Here is a 25,661-nt window from a genome sequence, read left to right on the forward strand (position 1 = left end):
ATGTTAATTGCTGTTTGCAGCAGTCATGCACAATTATATCAATTATATATCAAGTGTACACGAACACTGAGCAGGAACTGGCTCAGAAAGAGTCCAAAAAAGTCAGTAAAATATTTGTTTTTTGTTTCTTTTCAGACTGGGTATGGTCTTGCTGGCACAAGGATATACCTTGGGTGTCCCACCTCAAGTTGCCCTCCAGCTCACCTGATAAAGTTCACCTTGCGATCACCATCAACCTGGCCTCTTTACCCTCCCTTCCTCAGTATTCATCTGCTCATAAGGACCATCCCTACAGATCACCAGCAGTAGATTCCTGGTAGTGAAATCGCCCATTCATCCTGCAGGCAAGTCAATCCAATTCATCAAGATTTAATTATTACTTTCCGTAAAAGACTGCTCTTACTTCATAGAGAATGAACCTCCTGTCAGTTTGCCTGTGTCTGTATCGATGAAAGCCAGTTTGAGACAGCACAGAGATGGGGGTCCCACTTCATATTTGATCCCAACTATTTTCACCAGCTCTTGCTCCTGCCAAAAGTACAAAATATGTTTAAGGCTGAACTTTCAAACTTGCATTAAAATCTTTCCCCAAGTATTACAGAAAAGTAAACTATTTAGACCTTTGTACAAAATCATTTCAAGAGCAACCCAATGTGACAAAGGCTCCAAATATGTTATTATTTGGACACTTAGGTTTTAAAATTGAGCAAAATGGAGTTTAGTCCTCAGTTTTATGATGGCCTGATCTTTTCTTTTAACGCTTAGAATGTCATTTTGATTAGCAAGTTAAAGCCAGCATTTCCAGGAAATCATTTGATTACTAGGTGAATGACAAGCATGGTACTCCACCACCCCAAGATAGTTACTAAGGTTGGTTTACCATGCATTTTACAACTCAGAGGGGGATGGGAAGAGGGTTCCAGAAACAAATTAATTCAGACAAAAACTGGTTCCATCACAGAGAGAAGATCCTTAACAGCAGAAGCACTGTTACCAGCAGTTCAAGAATTCAGTGTTCGAAAGTATCTACTGCAGGGAAAGAAGGCCTTTGTCCCATGGCGTCTGGGAAAGTCATCAAACAGCTGTCTATTCCAACAATGTTTTCCAGCACTTGGCCAGCAGTCTTGCGTGCAATGGCATTTCATGTGCTCACCTAAATAATTTTTTATATGCCTTTCAGGCAATGAGTCACTACTAGCGAATAAAACCTTTGAGTTGCTTAGGAGAAAGCCAGTAACAGAAGGCTGTGGGTGAGTTAGAGTGGAAGCTAAATGGATGCCTTCAAGAGCCTCATAGGGTAAGAAATGCCTGCTAAGCAGTAAGTGAGCTCAGTAAGCAGCTTTTTAAGGGTGTCAGGAACACACATTAATTGAAGAGATCTGCACTCAATGAATGAACAAAAAAGATGCCAAGAAGAGAACTGATGACAGTTCTTCCAACTAAACAAGGATCCTTCAACTAAGATTTGAGTACTCTAAGCCTGTTGTTGTGGTTAGAAGTTCAGACCATCAGCCATAGGAGTAAAAGCAGAAGCAAAAATAGGCCATTTGTCTCATCGAGTCTACTCTACCACTCAATGAATTCATGGCTGATCTGACAATCTTCAGCTTCACTTTCCTCCCATTACCTCATACTCAGTTCCCTGATTAAAAATCTGCCCATCTCAGCCCTGGATATAATTTATGGCCCAACCCTGACAACAGATTCATCACTCTCTCAAGGAAGAATTTCTCCTCAACTTCATCTTAAGTGGGTTGAATCTTTCTTTCTGATTTTTGTAGTGAGACCTTTTCAAATAGTCCTTGAATAATGTAATATGAATGCTTTTGCTTTGTGCAGTAAACTTTCACGTTCTTTTGTTAAAAGTAAATTGGCTACCATGGCAAACATAAAGGAAAAATAAACTTATGGTCTAACGAGCCACGGAGCTCACTGCAGGATGTGACTGGTCCAGTATTATCATCAGTTGGGAACTGCACATCAGCGTTGCATTTCTGTCATTTATATACTGCATATTCTAAGAGCTTTCAAGTAAAATGAAAATGCTCTTCAGTGCAATTTTTTTTTTTTGGCCTGGAGTCTGGTTGGACAAAGACCCATTCCCAATTTTATAAGTCTCTAAATCATATCAAATAAGCAATCCAATGAGGGAAAGTATCTGTTTGCTCAACATAGTACACACATTCTCCAAACCCCACAGCTTACAAAGTACATGTCAGGTCTAAGACCCTGTTAGCTGTGGAAGAGGGAAAAGTGTGGACAGCTGAGAAGTTGGACTCATTAGCACCACAATATCTGCAGAAATAAGCATAAATATAATTTGTTAGCAAATACTCAGAACAGGCAGTTCCAGGCCATTCTCTATATTGTTTTCAAATAACATAACCGATGAAGCATGAGTCCAATCCCCAAAGGCAGATGCAAGAGAAAGAGAGATGGAGAGAGACAGAGAGAGGTTTTAGTACAATGAATTTTCTATTCTGGAAAAAAATTGTGATTCTGCTCAATACTAGCTTTCGGTTACTTCTGTGTTACACAAACCACCAGTTTGCCTTTCTCACAAATATTGATATTGCAAAGTGAATTTTCCGGAAACTTATTCCTCGTTCCAATAGTTTATTCACAAAACAAAAATAGCTGGTAGAAAGGAATGGATTGTAGATACAACAAAATAAGTCACTTTTAAAGGCGGCACGGTGGCTCAGTGGTTAGCACTGCAGCCTCACAGCGCCAGGGACCCGGGTTCAATTCCAGCCTCGGGCGACTGTCTGTTTGCACATTCTCCCCATGTCTGCGTGGCTTTCCTCCGGGTGCTCCAGTTTCTTCCCACAGTCCAAAGATGTGTAGGTTCGGTGGATTGGCCATGCTAAATTTCCCGTAATGTTCAGGGGTGTGTGGGTTATGGGGGATGAGTCTGGGTGGGATGCTGCAAGGGGTGGTGTGGACTTGTTGGGCCGAAGGGTCTGTTTCCACACTGTAGGAAATTTAATCTAAACTGACAGTTTATGGGAAGGCCACGTATCTCCAATCATTGTGGGGCACGTGGGATACCGGAAGGATCAGCCATTCTGCTCGACTTAACAGCAACAGTTAGAGCACAGCCTTGACGGGATCCTGATATAATCATCACTGAGTATATTCAGCCGACTCTCAATTACCAACAGAAAACATTTTGTCCCCACTCTTCAAGATTCTCATAAAATGAATGTTACCTGTTGACTAGAACAAAATTATAATGCAACTTTTCTCAGACAAACTTCCAATGATACTTTACCCGTAAATCCATCTTGTGCCATGCCTGCTTTTTAGGATTTATACGAAAAAGTTTTAACTTCTTAGCCATTTCAACGTAGGCTTCATGACCCTGTCGAAAATAGTAAACCTAGAATTTAAACACAAAAAAAGTAGCTAGCTTGCTATTCCCAAGACAGAGCACAAGTATGGATGGATAACATATTCTTACAAAATAATGATTTAGTGCAGACAGTAATGAAAAATCCCTGGGCTAATGAATAACAAGTCAACCATGGTCAATGAAAATGCCTCAATTTGTCAGGTGAGATATGCAATATTACAAACACAATTATTATGTGAATTTATCTCTATTCTAAAGCCTACATACACAGAAATTAGATATGGGAAAACAACGCTATCTTTAGCGCAAATGCATAGAAAGGATGAAAAGAGATTGCATATATATTATAAATCAAATTATGGACATTCACTCATGCATAATTCACACAATTATGAGCATGAAATACATCATTTAGATATTGGAATCAATGTAATAGAAAGGTTAGCACAGTGAGAACCTGACATTGGATTTTTTTAAGGTGGGGGTGAAGTTATGTGTTCCTCAAGATGCCAGATATTAGTACTGAGGAATGGAGCAGTTTCTCAGTTGCAACACGCAGTAACATATCAAGCAACACCAAATCAAACACAGCACCAAAAAACAAAATCTAAGCAAGCAATGTGCATCAACCCCAAAAGAACAACCACAGCAATTCCATTCTCTGCACCATGTATATCTATGCTCGAAGCCAGGAACTGCCGGAGAAATTCACCAGGTCTCATAGCACCTGCAGAGATCGTGCAGATCACAAATGCCCTGAACATGGTACTAACAAACTAACTACTAATATTGATCGGAGAGACCGGAAGGATAAGATAAAACAAAGAACTATAGGTGCTAGAAATATGAAATAAAAACAGAAATTGTTGGAGAAATTCAGCAAATCTGGTAGCATCTGTGGAGAGAGAAACAGAGTAATCAGATTTCCAGCATCCACAGTTCCTTGTTTTGTTTCATACTTATGGTCTTTCTGATCAATATTGCCAAGTTAATACCAAATTCAGGACATTTGTGGTCTGCACTGTTAACAGTCAACTTTTGTCAAGCTCCTTCATTTCTTAAAGAAATACAGGAACTAAGAGTAGGAATAGGCCGTTCAACATTCCAAGCCTGCGCTGCCATTCAATATGATCATGGCTGACCTTCTACCTTCAATGCTATATTTATTTCCTCTTCATACTTCATGATACCTTTGAAATTTACAAATTCATCCAACTCTTTCTTGTACATATTCAGTGACTTGACCTCCACAGCTTTGTGTGGTAGAGAATTCCACGAGTTCATTACCATTTTGAGTGAAGAAATATTTTGTCATCTCAGTTCACCCTATCACAAGAACCAGCCTTCCGTCCATTGACTACATCTATACTTCCACTGCCTTGGGAGAGGAGCCAACATTGTCAAAGACTCCTCCACCCTGGTGATACTGTCTCCACAAGGTAGAAGATGCAAAAGTTTAGAATTACATACCAACAGATTCAAGAACTGCTTCTTCCCTGCTGTTATCAGACTTGTGAATGGGCCTCTTGTATATTAGACTTGATCTTTCTCTGCAGTTTCTCTGTAGCTATAATACTATATTCTGGACTTTGTTAGTACCCTGATCTACTTATGTAAGGTATGATTTGTCTGGTTGGTACACAAAACAAAATTTTTCAAAGTATCTTGGTACGTGTGACAATAATAAAGCAAATCAAATTAAAAACGGTCTCCCCTGCATCTTGAAACCCTCTCTTCTGTTTCTAGATTCTTCACCCTGGGAAAATGTACTTCCCACATCTTAACACAGCGTGGAGCTGAAGGAACACAGCAGGCCAGGCAGCATCAGAAAAACAGGAAAGCTGATGTTTCGGGTCAGGACCCTTCTTCAGAAATGGACACGTTTCTGAAGAAGGGTCCCCACGTGAAACATCAGCTTTCCTGCTCCTCTGTTGCTGCCTGACATGCTGTATTTCTCCAGCTCCACACTGTGTTATCTCTGACTCCAGCATCAGCAGTTCTTACTAGCTCTCTCCCCACAACTTGTCTGTCCAGCCCAGTTAGGCTTTTGTATATTTCAATCAAATCCCTTCTCATTCTTCTAAACTCTGGTGAATACAGGCCCAGTCAAACTAATCTCTCCTCATATGACAGCCCTGCCATCCCCCGTATCAGCCTAGTGAACCTTTGCTGCACATGCTCTGTGTCAAATATATCCTTTCTTCGGTGTTGAGACCAAAACTGCACGCAATACTCCAGGTGTGGACTCACCAAAGTCCTGTAATAACTTGAGTAAGATATCCCTACTTCCAAACTCAGGTCTTCCTGCAATGAAGGCCAACATACTGTTTGATTGAGCTGTTCTTGAAACCGTTCAGAAGTAACTTTATCAAACTGTAAATCAGTTTGTATTATGGCCGATAGATTCCTCTACCTAATTTCATTAGGCTATGTTCACTATCCTCCAAAGTTATACTTTGTTCATACTTGTCTTAACTTATTTCCTCAAAAAACATTTTTGCCAGATAGTATTCAAACATCAATAGCAGATAACATTCCCTGTCTTTTTCTCATGGCTCCACAAAACTATTTTGTTTGCATTGGAATGCCTATTAATCCAAGATAAAAGAAAGAACATGTGGTTCAGGTAATCAGTGATTAAATACCTCCAAATTGTAGCAGACAATGGATATTCCCAGTTGGGCACAGGAACACTCCAACTTCTACCAAAACCTCAGTAGCCTTGTGCTTATGAGGCCTAAGCACAGCAAAAATTGGAGACTTTTGGTAAAAAAAATCTTATTGTCCTGTATCAGTCCACACAGATGATCACAAACTGCAATTCTCTAAAACCAGGTACATGGCTGGGTTTACATAGAACATAGAACATTACAGCACAGTACAGGCCCTTCGGCCCTCAATGTTGTGCCGACCTGTCATACCGATCTCAAGCCCATCTAACCTACACTGTTCCATGTACGTCCATATGCTTGTCCAATGACGACTTAAATGTACCTAAAGTTGGCAAATCTACTACCGGTGCAGGCAAAGCGTTCCATTCCGTTACTACTCTCTGAGTAAAGAAACTACCTCTGACATCTGTCCTATATCTTACATCCCTCAATTTAACGCTATGCCCCCTCGTGTTCGCTGTCACCATCCTAGGAAAAAGGCTCTCCCTATCCACCCTATCTAACCCTCTGATTATTTTATATGTTTCAATTAAGTCACCTCTCAACCTTCTTCTCTCGAATGAAAACAGCCTCAAGTCCCTCAGCCTTTCCTTGTAAGACCTTCCCTCCATACCAGGCAACATCCTAGTAAATCTCCTCTGCACCCTTTCCAAAGCTTCCACATCCTTTTTATAATGCGGTGACCAGAACTGTACACAATACTCCAAGTGCAGCCGCACCAGAGTTTTGTACAGCTTCACCATAACCTCTTGGTTCCGGAACTCGATCCCTCTATTAATAAAAGCTAAAACACTGTATGCCTTCTTAACAGCCCTGTCAACCTGGGTGGCAACTTTCAAGGATCTGTGTACATGGACACCGAGATCTCTCTGCTCATCTACACTACTAAGAATCTTACCATTAGCCCTGTACTTTGCCTTCTGGTTACTCCTACCAAAGTGCATCACCTCACACTTGTCTGCATTAAACTCCATTTGCCACCTCTCAGCCCAGCTCTGCAGCTTATCTATGTCTCTCTGCAACCTACAGCATCCTTCGTCACTATCCACAACTCCACCAACCTTAGTGTCGTCTGCAAATTTACTAAACCATCCTTCTACGCCCTCATCCAGGTCATTTATAAAAATGACAAACAGCAGTGGACCCAACACAAACCCTTGCGGTACACCACTAGTAACTGGTTGCCAGGATGAACATTTCCCATCAACTACCACCCTCTGTCTTCTTTCAGCAAGCCAATTTCCGATCCGAACTGCTATATCTCCCACAATTCCATTCCTCCGCATTTTGTACAATAGCCTATTGTGGGGAACCTTATCGAACGCCTTGCTGAAATCCATATACACCACATCAACCGGTTTACTCTCATCTACCTGTTTGGTCACCTTCTCAAAGAACTCAATAAGGTTTGAGAGGCACGACCTTCCCTTCACAAAACCGTGCTGACTATCCCTAATCAATTTATTCTTTTCTAGATGATTATAAATCCTATCCCTTATAACCTTTTCCAACACTTTAGCAACAACTGAGGTAAGGCTCACTGGTCTATAATTATCAGGGTTGTCTCTACTCCCCTTCTTGAACAGGGGAACCACATTTGCTATCCTCCAGTCATCTGGCACTATTCCTGCAGACAATGACGAGTTAAGGATCAATTCCAAAGGCTCAGCAATCTCCTCCCTGGCTTCCCAGAGGATCCGAGGATAAATCCCATCCAGCCCAGGGGACTTATCTATCTACGCTCTCTGAAGGATTTCTAATACCTCTTCCTTGTGAGCCTCAATCCCACCTAGTCTAGTAGCCTGTATCTCAGTATTCTCCTCGACAACATTGTCATTTTCTAGAGTGAATACTGTTGAAAAATATTCATTTAGCGCTTCCCCTATCTCATCTGACTCCACACACAACTTACCACTACTATCCTTGATTGGGCCTAATCTTACTTTCGTCATTCTTTTATTCCTGAAATACTTATAGAAAGCCTTAGGGTTTACACTGATCCTATCCGCCAACAACTTCTCATGTCTCCTCCTGGCTCTTCTGAGCTCTCTCTTTAGGTCTTTCCTGGCTACCTCGTAGCCCTCAAGTGCCCTAACTGAGCCTTCACATCTCATCCTAACATAAGCCTTCTTCTTCCTCTTCACCAGAGATTCCACCTCCTTCGTAAACCATGGCTCCCGCACTCTACAGCTTCCTCCCTACCTGACAGGTACATATTTATCTCGGACACACAGGAGCTTTTCCTTGAATAAGCTCCACATTTCTACTGTGCCCATCCCCTGCAGTTTCCTTCCCCATCCTATGCTCCCTAAATCTTGCCTAATCTCATCGTAATTGCCTTTCTCCCAGCTATAACTCTTGCCCAGTGGTATACAACTATCCCTTTCCATCACTAAAGTAAACATAACAAAATTGTGATCGCTATCACCAAAGTGCTCACCTACTTCCAAATCTAACACCTGGCCAGGCTCATTACCCAGTACCAAATCTAATGTGGCTTCGCCCCTTGTTGGCCTATCTACACACTGTGTCAGGAAGCCCTCCTGCACGCACTGGACAAAATCTGACCCATCTATAGTACTCGAACTATAGTGTTCCCAGTCAATATTTGGAAAATTGAAGTCCCCCATGACAACTACCCTGTGTCTCTCACTCCTATCGAGAATCATCTTTGCTATCCTTAAAGCAAACTTAGACAGGATCGCATGAAAAAGACTTTTTGATGAAAAGACAGTCTTGCAATAGAATAATTCGTACAGAATTAAGCCTGGAATAATTGCATCCAGTGTTAATGTAAAATGCATTATGGGTCACACACCTACTTCCCAATCAATTATAGTTTTTGACCCCACTCATAAATGGCCATGTTAACAACTTGAACTAATATTAGGCTAAATACATTTTCTCTGGCTACTGATCCTTAGCTTTCTTTCAGGTTCACCTTCAGCGATTACAGCATCATTCCAAGTAAGGTGCAACTTTTTTTTTTATTTTTATTACAGTTCTTTACTCTTTTCTAAATTAAGCTTCATCTGCCATTTTGGTGAAAATTTCCATGTCTGGTTCAACTTCAATTTCTAATCTGGCTCCTCCAATTTCACCACTTCTCTTAGCTTGATTCATCTCCATATTTTCACATTTTGAATTAATTTTGATTCCAGGTCATTTACATATGTGTCACATTCCGACATATCCATTCAGTCTCTTCTCCATTATGACATAATTCCTCTAGTATTATTAATTCCTGTCCTTCAGAAGTTTCTTATTTATGTCCAGAGTGCAACCTGAAATCCTAAAAGCCCAATGAACATCTACAATAAAAACGATCATTTCATTATGAAATCTAATTGGACAAGCATCACATTGTATGTTTAAGTGGTTTTGGAATTTGAATACATTGCATGTTGCACTGAACATTGTACAAGAAACATCAATATTTTGAGATAATGGTATCCATAAGACCATAAGACACAGGAGTGGAAGTCAGGCCATTCGGCCCATTGAGTCCACTCTGCCATTTAAATCATGGCTGATGGGCATTTCAACTCCACTTGCTTCACTCTCCCCGTAGCCCTTGATTCCTTGTGAGATCAAGAATTTATTGATCTCTGCCTTGAAGGTTTCTAACGTCTCGGCCTCCACTGCACTCCGTGGCAATGAATTCCACAAGCCCACCACTCTCTGGGTGTAGAAATGTCTCCTCATTTCAGTTTTAAATTTACCCCCTCTAATTCTGAGGCTGTGCCCACAGGTCCTAGTCTCCGCGCCTAACGGAAACAACTTCCCAGCATCCACCCTTTCTATGCCATACATTAACTTGTAAGTTTGTATTAGATCTCCCCTCAACCTTCTAAACTCTAATGAATACAATCCCAGGATCCTTAGCCATTCATCATACGTTAAACCTACCATTCCAGTAATCATCCGTGTGAATCTCCACTGGACACGCTCCAGGGCCAGTATGTCCTTCCTGGGGTGTGGGGTCCAAAACTGGACACTCAAGGACTCCCTCAATAAGTAAGTGTATATGTGCACAATGCACTCCCAGAATTGACAGTGAAAAGTCTTGTGATGTCCTACTGACGGTGATGAATTTAATGAAGCAATTTTCTCAGCCTGATTTTCTGCACTGCTAGCCAACAACAGCACACCTGTCTTAGGGAAGGAAAGGGAATGCAAATTGCTTGTCCCGTGTAATCAATAAAGTTCAAGAGAAACTCTGTCACAAGCCATCCCCTGAATGGATTTCCACGCTAGATACAAGGGAAGGAAACAGAAATTTTTGTTTGCAGGACTACAACAATACAAAAACAAACTACCAAGGATGTTGGTAAACTGAAATAGAAATGAGAAAATATGCTGAAAAAAACTCAGTAGTGCAGGCACCATCTTTGAAGAAAAACAGAGTTAACATTTTAGGTCAGCTCCGTCTGAGGCTGCCTGATCTATTGAGTAATTCCAGCATTTATTTTTGTATGCATTAAGAATGTTTATTTCATACTTTCTTTTACACACTCATCCACCATTACCATTATGAAACATGGTCCCATTTGATGATATTTAAACATGGTGGAGATTTCTTAATTTGACAATGCATCTTTCTAACCAAATCAACATTAACATTTTATTTTGGCATGAAGAAGTTGTATACATTCCATCAGTCATCACTGGTCTATAGTTGGTCTGCTGCCCATTCCCAATAGGGGCTTGAGTTTGAGAGATTACAGAAGGAGAACAGTAAACGGGAAAAGAAGGTACAATATTTTCTGATATTACAACGTCAAAACGGCATTCGCTTTCTGAGTACGATCAACCACCAAACATTAATTTCTCAGAACTAAGCACCACAAATGAACATTAGAAACTGCAAAGATGAAGAGGATTGATAGAACTGAACAAATCTTCCATCTCTATGGCAGTGAGATAAACCAAACAAATTAGGACAAAAATATCCCATGTTGAATAAAGAGTAGGCCGTTATCCTGATAGTAGAAATATAAAATTGTAATACCTCATCACCCATTTGTGGTACAAAAGGACAACGTCTGGGCATAGTGTCAGTAATCCACACTGGTGGAAGCCACTCTTCCAGAGTCTCTCCCTGCTTCGGTATGACTCCAGCTGGTGGTCTCTGGAAAATGACAACATTTTCTATCTATTAAACTGGCTCAGTGCAATCATTTACAAATGACCTCTGTACTGCACCAGTAATCATAAGTAACCTTTGACTTGACATTCTTTCATGAGCTGATTCCTCACCATTTCTACTTTTGTCTACTGAGGGACTAAAAAGCACTTTCCACATAAACTATTACCTTTATTCTTTTCTCCCTTGGTTTCCTTCTTATCTTTGGAGTTGCAGTACCATCTTTGTCTTCTTTATGTTTCTTCCTTTCCTTCTTTATTTCTTTTTCTTTCCCCTTCTCTTTTTCTCCTTCATCTTCTGAACTACTAACAGCTTTCTTTGCTTGTTGCCGTGAAGATTTTTTTGGTGGCTGGAGGTTAATGCCAGCATCAGCAGTCCAGTCAGAATAGTCACTTGAATAGTCACTAGAAACAGAAAACTACAATAAGTGAAAAGGCCATTGATCTGAAACATTAACTCTGGTTCTGTCTTCACACAGAATAATACAGCATAGAAACAGGCCCTTCGGTCCAACCAATCCATGCCAAACATAATCCCAAACTAAACTACTCCTGTCCCATATCCCTCCAAACCGTTTCCATTCATGTACTTATCCTAATGTCTTTTAAATGCTGTAATTGTACCCACATCCACCACTTCATCAGGAAATTCATTCCACATGAGAATCACTCTCTGCATAAAAATGTTGCCCCTTGTGTCTTTATTAAATCTCTCTCTTCTCTCCTTTAAAAAAAACCCTAGCTTTGAAATTCCCCGTCCGAGGGAAAGAACAACTACCATTAAGTCTATCTGTACCTCTCCTTATTTTATAGACTTCTTTCAGGTTGCTTCTCAATATCCTATGCTCCAGTAAAATAAAATCCCAGGCTATCCAGCCTTTCTTTATAACTCAAACCTTCCATACCAAGCAACATCCTGGTAAATCTTTTCTGAAACCTTTCCAGCTTAATAAAGTCCTTCCTATAACTGGACAACCAGAACAGGACACAGTATTCCAGAAAAGGCCTCACCAATGTCCTGTACAATCTCAACATGATTTCTCAATTCTTGTACTCAAAGGTACAGCAGCGAAGTCAAGTGTGCCAAACGCTTTTTTAACCGCCCTGTCTAGATGGGACGCAAGCTTCACAGAATTATGTAACTGCACCCCTAGATCTCGCTGTTCTGCAACACTGTCCATGTTGAATGATGAGCTTCATTCTTCCAGCATTTTCTGTTTATCATTTCGCAATTACTCAATAGACATCTCCTCCAGACTACTTTCTTAATAATTCATACAGCTTCCTCCAGAAAAGCAAATGCAGAAGCCCAAATTTTCTTGGTATTTGTGGCAAAATGTAATCTTGTCATCATTCACTTTTCAAAGACAGCTAATTTGGAAAGTTGGACAGGTGCAGGTGCACTATGGGCTGTACAACTTTTAGCTGTAACATTAAACAGCCAATGCAATACATCCTCATTTTAAGTACTTCATTTTAGATTGTTTTGATTTAACCTTGTGTTTCTAACAGGTCTAGTTTTTGCATTTAGCTTTATAGATTCACAGACATAGTGTTGTTTCATGTCATGTCTTGTTAAGTCCCAATTGGTACCATTTTGGAGCTGCCTCTTCCATTTCCTAATTCTCTCAGTCACTGCTAAATCTTCTGATCAGCATCTCCCACCTCTTCCAGCTTGACACTGCTCAGTGCGGCACAGTGGCTCAGTGGTTAGCGCTGCAGCCTCACAGCACCAGGGACCTGGGTTCGATTCCAGCCTCAGGCAACTGTCTGTGTGGAGTTTGCACATTCTCCCTGTGTCTGAGTGGGTTTCCTCCGGGTGCTCTGGTTTCCTCCCACAGTCCAAAGGTGTGTAGGCTAGGTGGATTGGCCATGCTAAATTGCCCATAGTGTTCAAGGGCGTATGGGTTATAGGGTCTGGGTGGGACGCTTCAAGGGGCAGTGTGGACTTGCTGGGCCGAAGGGCCTGTTTCCACACTGTAGGGAATCTAATCAAACTGGTACCATTTGGTATTATCAGTACAGGATGTGAAACAACATTAAGACTGCAAATCCATGAGGCTAAATGCAAATGCTGGGCCCATTAAAAATATTCGGTTATATCAAAATTAAAATTAAGTAACTTAAAAAGTGAGGACATACCATATTGGCTGTTCAATGTTATAGTCAACTCAAACTCAATAATGTTGTCAGTATGTAGGTCGCTTCCTGCCTCTTGCCTTTCATCTTCCAGACCATCGCTTGCACAACAGTTTGGAAAAGGGATGTGGCCAGGAGGGTAGGTGGAAGTTTGGGGAATGGGGCAGTCAGGAAGCACTGTCAGTAGAAAGCCAGATGACCAAAGTAAAATATTCCTGGATAACCTTATGTCATATAAAGGCACTAAATAAATTCCTTACTTTTCCAATAACATGGGTACCAGTTTCATGTAAACATTGTTTATGACTTGAAATATGAATACTCCTAATGCCATTTTCCTTATCTTTCAGGAACTACATCATTACATGCATATTGCGTACAAAGTGTTTGCATTTAAGAAAACAAAGATATTTTTGTTCCACAGAATATATGACATACCTGAAACATCCATACCTGAAATTCATACCTAATGGCCGAGCAAAATCCCTTAAAAGCAACATTTATAGCCTTAGTTACTCTTATTAATTGAGCTGGTCACAAACTACAATACTGTAATCAATTAATTAGATTCCTGCAATCTGGAAGCAATGAAGAGAGTATCTTATCTAGTACTGGCAACATACTGTAGCCCACAAAGGGCCATAAGCATCTCTTTACACTAGAAAAAGCCAACTGGTTATATACTGTATAACATAATTTGAGAGATATCACTCCACATCAAGAGCAGGTGAGGCAATTAAACAGACAGTACCAAGGTTGAGCCTCTGCTGTTGCCATCATTCTCCAGGCACCTAGGCAAACAAGCTCACCCACCTTCTATTTATTCTGTGGCCAACAATAATGTGCAAAACTATAAGTCATAGCCAACCAAGGTAACATCAAGGGGAGAGAAGCAATATGAAAAACAATGAAATGAACAAAGTGAAAAGCACAAGGGTAGATGTTTTTACATTCTCAATGATTACTGAGTATTATCTGTGCTGTATTCCTTGGCAGCTGAAGTTGAGTACCTATTAAGTTTTGTGGATGTGAGTTTGCTCGCTGAGCTGGAAGTTTCGTTTTCAGACGTTTCCTTACCATTCTAGGTAACATCATCAGTGAGCCTCTGACGAAGCGCTGGTGTTATGTCCCGCTTTCTATTTATCTGGTTAGGTTTCCTTGGGTTGGTGATGTCATTTCCTGCGTTGGTGATGTCATTTTTCTCAGGGATGGTAGATTGGCTCCAAATCAATGTGTTTGTTGATGGAGTTCCGGTTGGAATGCCATGCTTCTAGGAATTCTCGTGCGTGTCTCTGTTTGGCTTGTCCTAGGATGGATGTGTTGTCCCAATCAAAGTGGTGTCCTTCCTCATCTGTATGTAAGGATATGAGTGATAGTGGGTCATGTCGTTTTGTGGCTAGTTGATGTTCATGTATCCTGGTGGCTAGCTTTCTGCCAGTTTGTCCAATGTAGTGTTTGTCATAGTTCAGAACTGTGACAAACACTACATTGGACAAACTGGCAGAAAGCTAGCCACCAGGATACATGAACATCAACTAGCCACAAAACGACATGACCCACTATCACTCGTATCCTTACATACAGATGAGGAAGGACACCACTTTGATTGGGACAACACATCCATCCTAGGACAAGCCAAACAGAGACACGCACGAGAATTCCTAGAAGCATGGCATTCCAACCGGAACTCCATCAACAAACACATTGATTTGGAGCCAATCTACCATCCCCGAGAAAAATGACATCACCAACGCAGGAAATGACATCACCAACCCAAGGAAACCTAACCAGATAAATAGAAAGCGGGACATAACACCTGCGCTTCGTCAGAGACTCACTGATGATGTTACCTAGAATGGTAACGAAATGTCTACAAACGAAACTTCCAGCTCAGCGAGCAAACTCACATCCAGAACCTCAACCTGAGCTACAAATCTTCTCAAAACTCATTAAGTTTTGTTTCAGGATGGCTCTCTATCATACCTGGTTATAACAGATTACAAAACCTGTTTTGTAACAGTGACCAAGACACAGGTTAAAACTGTTCAGTGTGTTTCAGAGCAAACTAGTCCCCACTTACCCACCTCTTGCCACCCTTCTGGTAAGCTTGCTTATTTTTCACATTTGAGCATAAGTTTGTTCAACACACAAATTCTTCAGAATTTGGTATAGGTTTTGATTCTGCAACTCTCCGCATCACAAGCAGAAAATAGCAGTAAATATATTTTTAATCATTGAATAATGTTAAGAACTTAAAAAAGAAAATCATTTAAAACATGACTTGCCTAGAGCTGCTGCTTTCATTGTGCCAGGCATCCCCATCCTCTTCTGACGTCACACCATTGACAGCACAGACTTCGGCCTCCTAAAGATTAAAATCAAATTTGCTGAAGACATGTATTTCTATAATTGAAGGCATTTCACACAATATGTATTCCTGGTGCTGCCAGTAATGACATGCATTTTAGAATTACAGAGACGTGTCAGATGCAATTTATTAATGATGAAATTTAAAAAGTGTTGGCATCTGAAGTCATGGATGGTCACACCAATTAGAAGTTCAGAAATTGCTGTGTGATGGGACTCTTGTGAGTGCCCATACACAAATAAAGTCAAAACATAAATGTTTCTTTCAAAATGTCCTATTTATAACAGCAAGAGGAGGCACTTACCTCTCCTCTCTGTGTCTTCTCTCCCCTCTCACATGCAGTAGAACACATCGCAGTTCTAGGATGCGGGAGGGAGCCAAAATAATATACTCAAAAACAGAGGTTGGTAACCCCTAGTACAAGCTTTAAAACCATTTTTTAAGTTCAAAATTACACAATAAATTATCACTGCAATTCAATTTTTACTTTGCAAAGATGCTCCTCCTGTTCCTTCCCATTGGATTTTTCAGAAGGCGAGTGCTGTTATGTCCCTAGGAACTTCTCAACTTTACCAATTGTGAGAGGTGCCAATGCCTGACATGCCTCTAAAGACAGTTTACCCATTTGAACAGAAAGTGAAAGCGAGGGGCATACTTCAAAATGATCCCAGTAAATGTTAGCAAAGGCCCATACATACAAAGATTTGGTCATACTTCATAATGCAAAGTATTTCAAAGTTATACAGGCCAAATGCTGGCAAAAGGGACTAGATTAATTGAGTGTATCTGGTCCCATGGATGAGTTAAACCAAAGGGTGTGTTTCCATGCTGTACAACTCTATGATTCGATGATTCATGTCCAAATAACAGAGGTAAAACCTAACAACTTTTTACTCCAATAGTTCCAAAGAACTTTTCTTTTGGAAATGAATTCAGCTCAACTGAAAAAACATCACTAAGATGCCTCACTGAAAGCAAATACACTGTAGCAACAGATATAATAGATAAGACACCCAATACGAAAATCTAGCTCTGATGACATAAAATCAAACTTTATATTTACTACGTACTGATTACAGTTACATCTCAAAAGCTGACACAAGTCAATTCAATAATCACAACTGGGAGGAATACATCTGAGTGTATAGCAAATGTAATACAAGCAAGTTATCGAGAAGATTCAAAGAGAACAGAATCAAAGCAAATTACTACAAAAGATGGAAATCTGAAACAAACATAGAAAATGTTGGAGAAAATCAGCTGGTCTGGCAGCATCTGTGGAAAGAGAGAGACAGAATTAACGCTTAATAACTCTTCTTCAGAGCCGAAAGGGATTTGTACATGGTTGTTTTTACGCATTTAACAGAGGAAAAGGTGAAGCAAGGGGGAAACGGATAGTGTGCAGCAGAGACCCAGTGCAAAGCACAAAGGGATTGCTAATTCGGGTGAAAGAGAGATGTAAAATAAACGTCTGCAAGGGTGAAAATGGCCTTCTTGGTCAAGAGCTAAATGAAGGAAACATATGCAACATAAGCCTGTTTTTTTTTTGGGAGAGGCATGCCATTGGGTGGACATTGAATGCAAGTAGAATGGAGGATGAACTTCATGAGGTTGTGGTCACATTCTGGAAACTCTAAAATGCCTAAGCAGAAAATGGGGTCTTTGGTCCTCAAGCTTGTGTCATTCTTAACTGGAGCATTGCAGTAGTCCCAAAAATGAAATTTTAACATGAGAACAAAGTGGCTTATTGAGATATCAAACAACTGGAAGGGAGGGGTAGTTCTTACAGGCAAGTGTGGAGGTGTTCTGCAGAACAGTTACCCAGTCTGAGCTTCATCTCACCAATGTGAAGGACACCGCATTGTGAGCAATGAGTACAGTAGGCTAGATTGAACAAAGTACTAAGCTCCTCTTCTGAGGAAAAACATTATATCTACAGAGAGAATGCAACAAAGGTTTACCAGACTGACTCCCTGAATGGTAGGACTGACGTTTGAAGACAGACTGGATTGGTTAGGACAATAATCACTGGCATTTAGCACAATGTTGTGGGGGAAATCTCATAGATTCTGACAAGACTAGTAGGGTAAACTCAGGAGAGATAATCCCGATGACTGGGTGAGCCTAGAACCAAGGGCCACAGTCTAAGGATACAGGGTTGGCAGAGATAAGGAGAAATTTTTTCACAAAGAGAGTGGTAAGCCTGTGGAATTCTCTATCACGGAAAGTGAGTGAGGCCAAACCATTTAATGATTTCAACGAGTTAGATGATATTTTTAGGACTAAAGGGATCAATGGTAACAGAGACAAAGTGGGAATAGGGCACTAAAGTGAATGATTAGCCATGACTGTACTGAATGGAGGAGCAGGGTGAAGGTCCGAATGACTTAAACCTGCTCCGATTTGCTAAGTTTCTATGTTATACCTTCTGACATTGCATGGGAAGATGTCACAGGGAAACGATGAAGCATTAAGAATGATGGAGGAGTAGACCAGGGTGTTGTGGCAGATACTGTCCCTGCAGAATGTTGATAATGGAGAGGAGAAGAAGGTGTGTTTGATAGTGGCATTCTGCAAGACACGGCAGGAATGGTGCAGGATAATCCTTTGAGTAAAGTAGTGGGATGGAAAGTGAGGACAAGGGTAGCTCTATCATTGTTCTGGAAAGGAGAGAAAAGGGCAAGAGCAGAAGGGCAGAAAATATGTCAGGATGTTCACCACAGCAGAAGGCATGAGGGGAATGCTTGCTTAAGGAAAAGGAGATCATGTTGGAGGAAGCTATTATAAGAGTCAGAGAAACTGGGAGAACGGAAGGAGGATGTGAGGGGTGTAGTCGAAGTAACTGTGAGAGTTGATGAATTCACAGTGGATATTGGTGGGTGTCCTATCCCTAGAAATGGAAACAGAGAAGCAAAGGAAGGAGAGGGAAGACTCAGAGATGAAGGAGAGAGAAGTAGATTAGAAGCAAAACTGATGAATTTTCCTGGGCCTAGATGCAAGCAGGAGTGGCACCAATGACAGCATCAATGAATCGAAAAAAGATTTGGGCGTTGTGGCCCCAAGAAGGACTGGAAAAGGAATATTCCATATGCACCACAAAGAGACAGGCGTAACAGGGATCCACACAAGTACCCATAGTATTACCTTTGATTTAGAGAAAGTGAGAGGACTTAAAGGAAAAGTTGTTCAAAGTGAGAACAAACTCATCCAGGCAAAGGAGGGTAGTTCAGGATGGAGACGATTCAGAGCTCTTTTCAAGAAGCAGAGAACCTTCAGACTATTTAGATGTGAAATGGATGTGTAGAGGATTGCAATTCTACGGCAAAGAGGAGGCTGCTACAGCCAGAAAATTGGAATTTATGGAAGCATCAGAAGAATCATGAATGTTTGTGGGAAGAGACTGAACAAGGGATGAAAAACAAAGCCAGGATAGTAAGAGAGATAATGGGAACTGCAGATGCTGGAGAATTCCAAGATAATAAAATGTGAGGCTGGATGAACACAGCAGGCCAAGCAGCATCTCAGGAGCACAAAAGCTGACGGGATGAAGGGTCTAGGCCCGAAACGTCAGCTTTTGTGCTCCTGAGATGCTGCTTGGCCTGCTGTGTTCATCCAGCCTCACATTTTATTATCCAGGATAGTAAGAAATAAGTTTAGAGGAGCACAAACAGGCTGAAATAATGGGTGTGCCAGGGCTGTCCATTTGTGGGTATTGGGAAGGAGGTAGAAGCAGGCTGTGCATGGCTGGGGCACTATGGGGTGGGAAACTGTGGAAGGGAGGTCTCCAGAGAAGATGCGGGCAATGACAATCCTTGAAGTAACAGCTTGATGCTAAGTGGTGGGCTCATGACCAAGGGGGAGATAGGAGGGTGAGTGTCATGTTTAATGCTCAGCGCCTGCAAGGTAAGTATCAGCATACCAGCTGACAGTAACATCACCCTAACTAGTAGGACTGATAACCAAGTCAGAGATGGATATGAGAGAACACAGTGCATCAAGTTCCTAGGGTGACAGAATAGAGGTGGTGAGGAAAAGCAGGCAAAGTAAAGCATCCAATATCACATCGGCAGTTTTCAATGAAAAGATCAAGTGTAAGCAAAAGCCCAGAGGAGGCCAGATAGAGGGGGTGTACTGGAGATAGATGGAAGAGGCTGTGCAACTGGAACAGACAGACAAAGAGAACTGAATTAAGTATTTAAGTATTCAATAAATCAAGTGCCCAAAATTCATTGTGGAGGGTGCACAAAGAAAATACCTAAACAATCAATGCACTTCATTATGCAAAGTGCTTCGAGATGCAAATGATATTTGTATACATATCTATGCATAAAATATACACGTTTACATTTTTAGATATCAAACATCTGTAAATAACATTTCACTTGCAGTAAGCCATCTTACAAAGAGATAGAGGCTGATTAAATTATCCAGTCCAAACCCAATCATAAAAGGAGATACTTTTTGTTCCTTGACAAGCTCACCTCTGAAGAGCTGTTGTAATCAACGTTCTGTGGTAAACTTCTACTTCCATCATCCATTGCTGATCTTGTGCAATAATTGTGTATATTTTGGCGGCTCTGCTTCTTCCCTTCTCCACTTTCTTGCAAACGCTCATAGGAATGCACCTAGGAAGCAAAACATGGACAGAATATAATATTAGAACAGATTCAATCCTAAGACACTTGTTAAAAACTAACATGTAAAAGAAAATAAAATGTGAGGCTGGATGAACACAGTAGGCCAAGCAGCATCTCAGGAGCACAAAAGCTGACGTTTCGGGCCTAGACCCTTCATCAGAGAGGGGGATGGGGAGAGGGAACTGGAATAAATAGGGAGAGAGGGGGAGGCGGACCGAAGATGGAGAGAAAAGAAGATAGGTGGAGAGAGTATAGGTGGGGAGGTAGGGAGGGGATAGGTCAGTCCAGGGAAGACGGACAGGTCAAGGAGGTGGGATGAGGTTAGTAGGTAGATGGGGGTGTGGCTTGGGGTGGGAGGAAGGGATGGGTGAGAGGAAGAACCGGTTAGGGAGGCAGAGACAGGTTGGGCTGGTTTTGGGATGCAGTGGGTGGGGGGCAAGAGCTGGGCTGGTTGTGTGGTGCAGTGGGGGGAGGGGACGAACTGGGCTGGTTTAGGGATGCAGTAGGGGAAGGGGAGATTTTGAAACTGGTGAAGTCCACATTGATACCATTAGGCTGCAGGGTTCCCAGGCGAAATATGAGTTGCTGTTCCTGCAACCTTCGGGTGGCATCATTGTGGCAGTGCAGGAGGCCCATGATGGACATGTCATCTAGAGAATGGGAGGGGGAGTGGAAATGGTTTGCGACTGGGAGGTGCAGTTGTTTGTTGCAAACTGAGCGGAGGTGTTCTGCAAAGCGGTCTCCAAGCCTCCGCTTGGTTTCCCCAATGTAGAGGAAGCCACACCGGGTACAGTGGATGCAGTATACCACATTGGCAGATGTGCAGGTGAACCTCTGCTTAATGTGGAATGTCATCTTGGGGCCTGGGATAGGGGTGAGGGAAGAGGTGTGGGGGCAAGTGTAGCATTTCCTGCAGTTGCAGGGGAAGGTGCCGGGTGTGGTGGGGTTGGAGGGCAGTGTGGAGCGAACAAGGGAGTCACGGAGAGAGTGGTCTCTCCGGAAAGCAGACAGGGGTAGGGATGGAAAAATGTCTTGGGTGGTGGGGTCGGATTGTAAATGGCGAAAGTGTCGGAGGATGATGCGTTGTATCCGGAGGTTGGTATGGTGGCGTGTGAGAACGAGGGGGATCCTCTTAGGGCGGTTGTGGCAGGGGCATTGACTTTTCCAACTCATTTTTCGATATTAATTGAATAACTAAGTTTTTTAAGTTTAAACCATTATACAGTAAAAGCAGTGTGATATGAGCCGTGGTTGAGGGCTGTACTCGATACAGTTCAGAAGGATGGAACATATATCAGTGAAGGTATAGAATATGGAGAGGAAAGGAAACAAGAAGCTGAGATGCTGGAACTCAGAAACAAAAGCAGAAATTGCTGGAAAAAAACTCAGCAAGTCTAGCAGTATCTGTGGAGAAGTTGGCTAGGAAAAGGTTGGATATGTGTAATAGGCACAGGCTGAATATGGAGTGCGAAGAGGGGGAAGGTTGAGAAGCAGCCGACAGAGAGAGTGAGAGCGGGAGAGCAACAGTTGTACAGACAAACAATTGATCAAATGTCAGCCTGGGAGAATGAATAGCTGCTAATAGGGTTTGTTAGTGACTGACAATGGGTTGGTGTGGTGACAGCCCATTTGATGACAAGTCATGGTGTGTGGGGTTGAGTCAAGGATATGGGAGAAGGTGCTCAAGTCCGAAATTTGCTGAATTTGATATTGAGTCCAGAAGGCTGTACAGTTGCCTGGTGGAGAACGAGGTGCAGTTCTTCCAGCTTTCACCGAGCTTTAGGGGAGCACCGCAGCAAGCCGAAGGCAGAGGTATTGGCCGAGGACAATGAAGTTGTATTGAAGGCAACAGGAAGCTCACTGTCGTTTTTGCAGACAGAATTAGTCTGCATTCTGTCTCCCCAATGTAGAGCGTACTATATTGTGAGCAGCGGATACAGTAGACTAGATTGAAGATAAATCACTGCTTCACCTGGAAGGTGTTCGGGGCCTTAGATAGTGAGAACAGAGGAAAAGATGGAAACTCACTCACTCACTCTCTCTCTCCACCTATATTTACACCTTCCCTCTTCCCCACCTTCAGTATATATACCAATCTTTTCCCAGCTAAAACTAGCTCTGATGAATGGCCACATGACCCAAAACATTAACTCTGATTTCTCTACACAGATGCTGCCAGTCTGGCCGAGTTCTTCAAGCAATTTATGTCTTTGTTTCAGAACACCAAGAGGCCTGAATAGAATGGATGGCGAGAAAATGTTTCCACTAGTAGGAAAGATGAGAAAGATCTCAGCGTGAAGGGGCAACTCTTTAAAAGGTGATGAGCGGGAATTTCTTCAGCCAGAGGGTGGGCAATCTGTGAAAATCATGGCCATAGAAGGCTATGGAGGCAAGTCGTTGAGTGTATTTATGATAGAATGATTAGTAAGGGGATCAAGGGTTACGGGGAGAAGGTAGTAGAATGAGGTTAGGAATCAGGTCAGCCATAATTGAATGGTGGAATAGACTCAATGGGCTGAATGGCCTAATTCCTTTATCTTACGGTGATGCGTTGCTGCAGTTTAACTTAATACCACCATTTTTACTTCCAACTAGACAAGATTGATTCAATTTGAAATATATTTAGTTTCTAATATGGTTGATAATTTCCTACATAAAAATACATTTTCCAAATAGAGGAAATAACATGCCTGAAACGTACTAATCAGGAGTGAAGATAAGAGTAAGTGGCTTTCAGAGCAGATCAGACAGAGGGTCAGCTGTTGCTCCTGCAACCTGCCCACACCAATTTTGCCATTTCCAAAAAAAAACACCAGGTAGAAATTTTAAAAATGAGGTTTACAGAACCTCATACCATAGATACACAGTCAATACAGCCATCTGCTTAACACCTCTGTTCCCTGGCCAAATGGTTTCATGCAAAATATATCGAGCCAGCTATTGCCGGTATTCTGCTTGTGGCTCCAAGTAGTTCTGTGTAAAAATTGGACCCATACTTTTAAAAGAAGCCACAGGCTTTAATTTGAGTATAATAAGAGTATATGTTGGAATGTGGGACAGCCCAAGGCAATTCAGGAATGGCTAATGATTTTACATGTGTTCAATCACTCACCTACAAGATGCCTGCTTATGACATTGGTGATCAAAGTCAGAAATTAATGCAGAGCTGGTGATGTTACTGTTTGCAAAGTTACAGTTTGAAAAGATCTCAAACTACTATTTTCAAAAATTGATCAGGCTCACTTAATTTAGTTATTTAGCTATTTTATTTATTTATCTAGTTAGTACCTGTGCAAAATCACTGAAGGATAGTACATGGTGGAGTTCTCCAGGAGTCAGGATTAGGAGCCCTGTTCTCTCTGATATCAATTAAAGATCCTAGACTCTTGTGTACAACACACAAATTCAAAATTTGCAGCCAAAACAAAACTTGGAAGTATTGTGAACTGTGAGGAAGACAGTGTAGAGCTTCAAAAGGACAGAGATGTTGGTGAAATGGACAATCAAGTGGCAGATGAAACAATGCAGAAAAATGTGATGGAACTCATTTTCTTAAAAAAATGAAGTGCTGCATTATAAAGTAAAGCATAAAACTTTAAAGGCAATGCCAGAGCAGAGGGACCAGATTATATATGTGCATGTATCATTGAGGGGTACAGGATTAGTTGAGAAAGCAGTTAATAAAGCTTACAGCATCCTGAACATTATACACTGCGATACGGAGTACAAAAAAGATGCCTTGAACTTGTATAAAGCGCTGGTTCAGCTTCAAATGGAATATTGCATCCAATTCTAGGAACCACACTTTATGAAGGATGAGAAAGCATGTGAGAGGATACAGGAAAAAAAAAAGCACAAGCATGGTTTCAGAGGAACTTCAGTTGCATAGATAGATCAGTGAAGATGGACTGTTTGCCTTGGAAGAGAAAAGGCGGAGAAGAGATTTGATAGTGATATTCAAAATCACGATGGACTTGGAAACGGTACATAGAGAGAAACTGTGGTGGTAGGGTCGAGAACCAGAGGCCTCAGAGCTAAGACAATTGGCAAAAGTAATGATGACATGAGGAAACCTTTGTCACTGGCTGTGAATGGGTTCCGTAAGGTACTGCCTAAGAAATGGTGTAGGAGGTTCAATCAGGGGATTCAAGAAGAAATCAGATTATTTTCTGAAAAGGAAGAATGGACAAGGCCAAGGGAGGCAGAGGGGAATGCAGGTAGAGGAAATTACCCAGAATGCACGGGCTCAACAGCCTCTTCCTGTGCCTTAGCAATTCTATGGTGCTGAGATTTCATTTTCAAGCATTTAATACTAACTATCCCCAGGAACATCCTTAAAGTCCCTACATGAAACTTGTCTAAAAGTTTGATTAACTCACACCAATACCACCATGCACATTTCTGATCGCCTTATTAGGTAAGGGTAACAAAAGCAGTTCTAAAAGTGCAACAGAAATTTCCAAGTGGATGCCAGGATTAGGATGTACAATCAGTCAATAAAGACTAAACTGATCGTGGCTCACACTATCTCACTAAAATGCACTCAAAAATCTTCTTGTAGTTGTTGAGAACAGTAAATATGCAAGATGTTGCTGATGCGATGTTAAAGTTACACAAACTAAATTTATAATTTTTGACTTATATTGCAAATATTGCACGATTCAGCCTGTCTAGATAATTATGATGGTTTGTGGAAAAATTGATTCATTTTAAATTCTGTGAATTCTTGGCTTTTTTTAAACAAGGCTTTTCTTGGAAATGATAGTTCAGCTAATTGCTGGTCTTGCTTTCCAGAGATCACCTGCTTGTGTTTTATGACTGCCAAGAATTAGGTTTAGTTTAAGCAGTGATTTGCATGCAATTATATTGTTTGATATTCAGTTGGGGGAAAAAATTCCTTGCAAGGAAAAGATTGTTCCATTCACCTCCCTGCCTTTCTGAAACATCATTGTCAGAGTCCAGTGCAATACCAGATTTCTTAAGGGTATCTACAAGACATCTTGATACTAAATTTTGAAATGGCACTTACCAAGAACCAGACACAACTGCATGTTTCTAGTGATTGTCGGTGTGTGCCAGGTCGCCAACCATCTGAACATTCCATATCTTTTATATTTTTTCTTAAAGAACTGAGCATTATTAGCCATAGGTATCCTTTTCACAAAGTGAATTTCTGCAGAGAGGAATTCTTTTCTTGGTTTCTTTTAACTGTTGTGTGTTTTGTTTTTGTTTGTTTAGAGAGGTAAACATTTATACTTTTGTATTGTGTATGAGCTAGTTTTGCATCTTAGCTGAATAAAGTTAGCTTTACAATCAACAATTTCGCATTTGTTAAATATAGCTTG

The 25,661-nt window shown here is 41.3% G+C and overlaps 1 protein-coding gene across 3 annotated transcripts in view; it reads right to left on the minus strand.

Moving 5' to 3' along the window:
• The window catches only part of phip (pleckstrin homology domain interacting protein), a 198,997-nt gene that overhangs the window by 42,790 nt on the left and 130,546 nt on the right, over positions 1-25,661 (minus strand). For all 3 annotated transcript variants that reach the window (XM_048530796.2, XM_048530794.2, XM_048530797.2), the window contains 6 exons: positions 20,161-20,304; positions 15,597-15,676; positions 11,343-11,577; positions 11,039-11,158; positions 3,275-3,382; positions 404-528 (listed from right to left, as the gene is read on the minus strand). In XM_048530796.2, coding sequence (XP_048386753.1) covers positions 404-528; positions 3,275-3,382; positions 11,039-11,158; positions 11,343-11,577; positions 15,597-15,676; positions 20,161-20,304 — 812 coding nt within the window. The remainder of the gene's footprint in view (positions 1-403; positions 529-3,274; positions 3,383-11,038; positions 11,159-11,342; positions 11,578-15,596; positions 15,677-20,160; positions 20,305-25,661) is intronic.

Source organism: Stegostoma tigrinum, chromosome 4, assembly GCF_030684315.1.
Source record: "Stegostoma tigrinum isolate sSteTig4 chromosome 4, sSteTig4.hap1, whole genome shotgun sequence".
Lineage (NCBI taxonomy): Eukaryota > Metazoa > Chordata > Chondrichthyes > Orectolobiformes > Stegostomatidae > Stegostoma > Stegostoma tigrinum.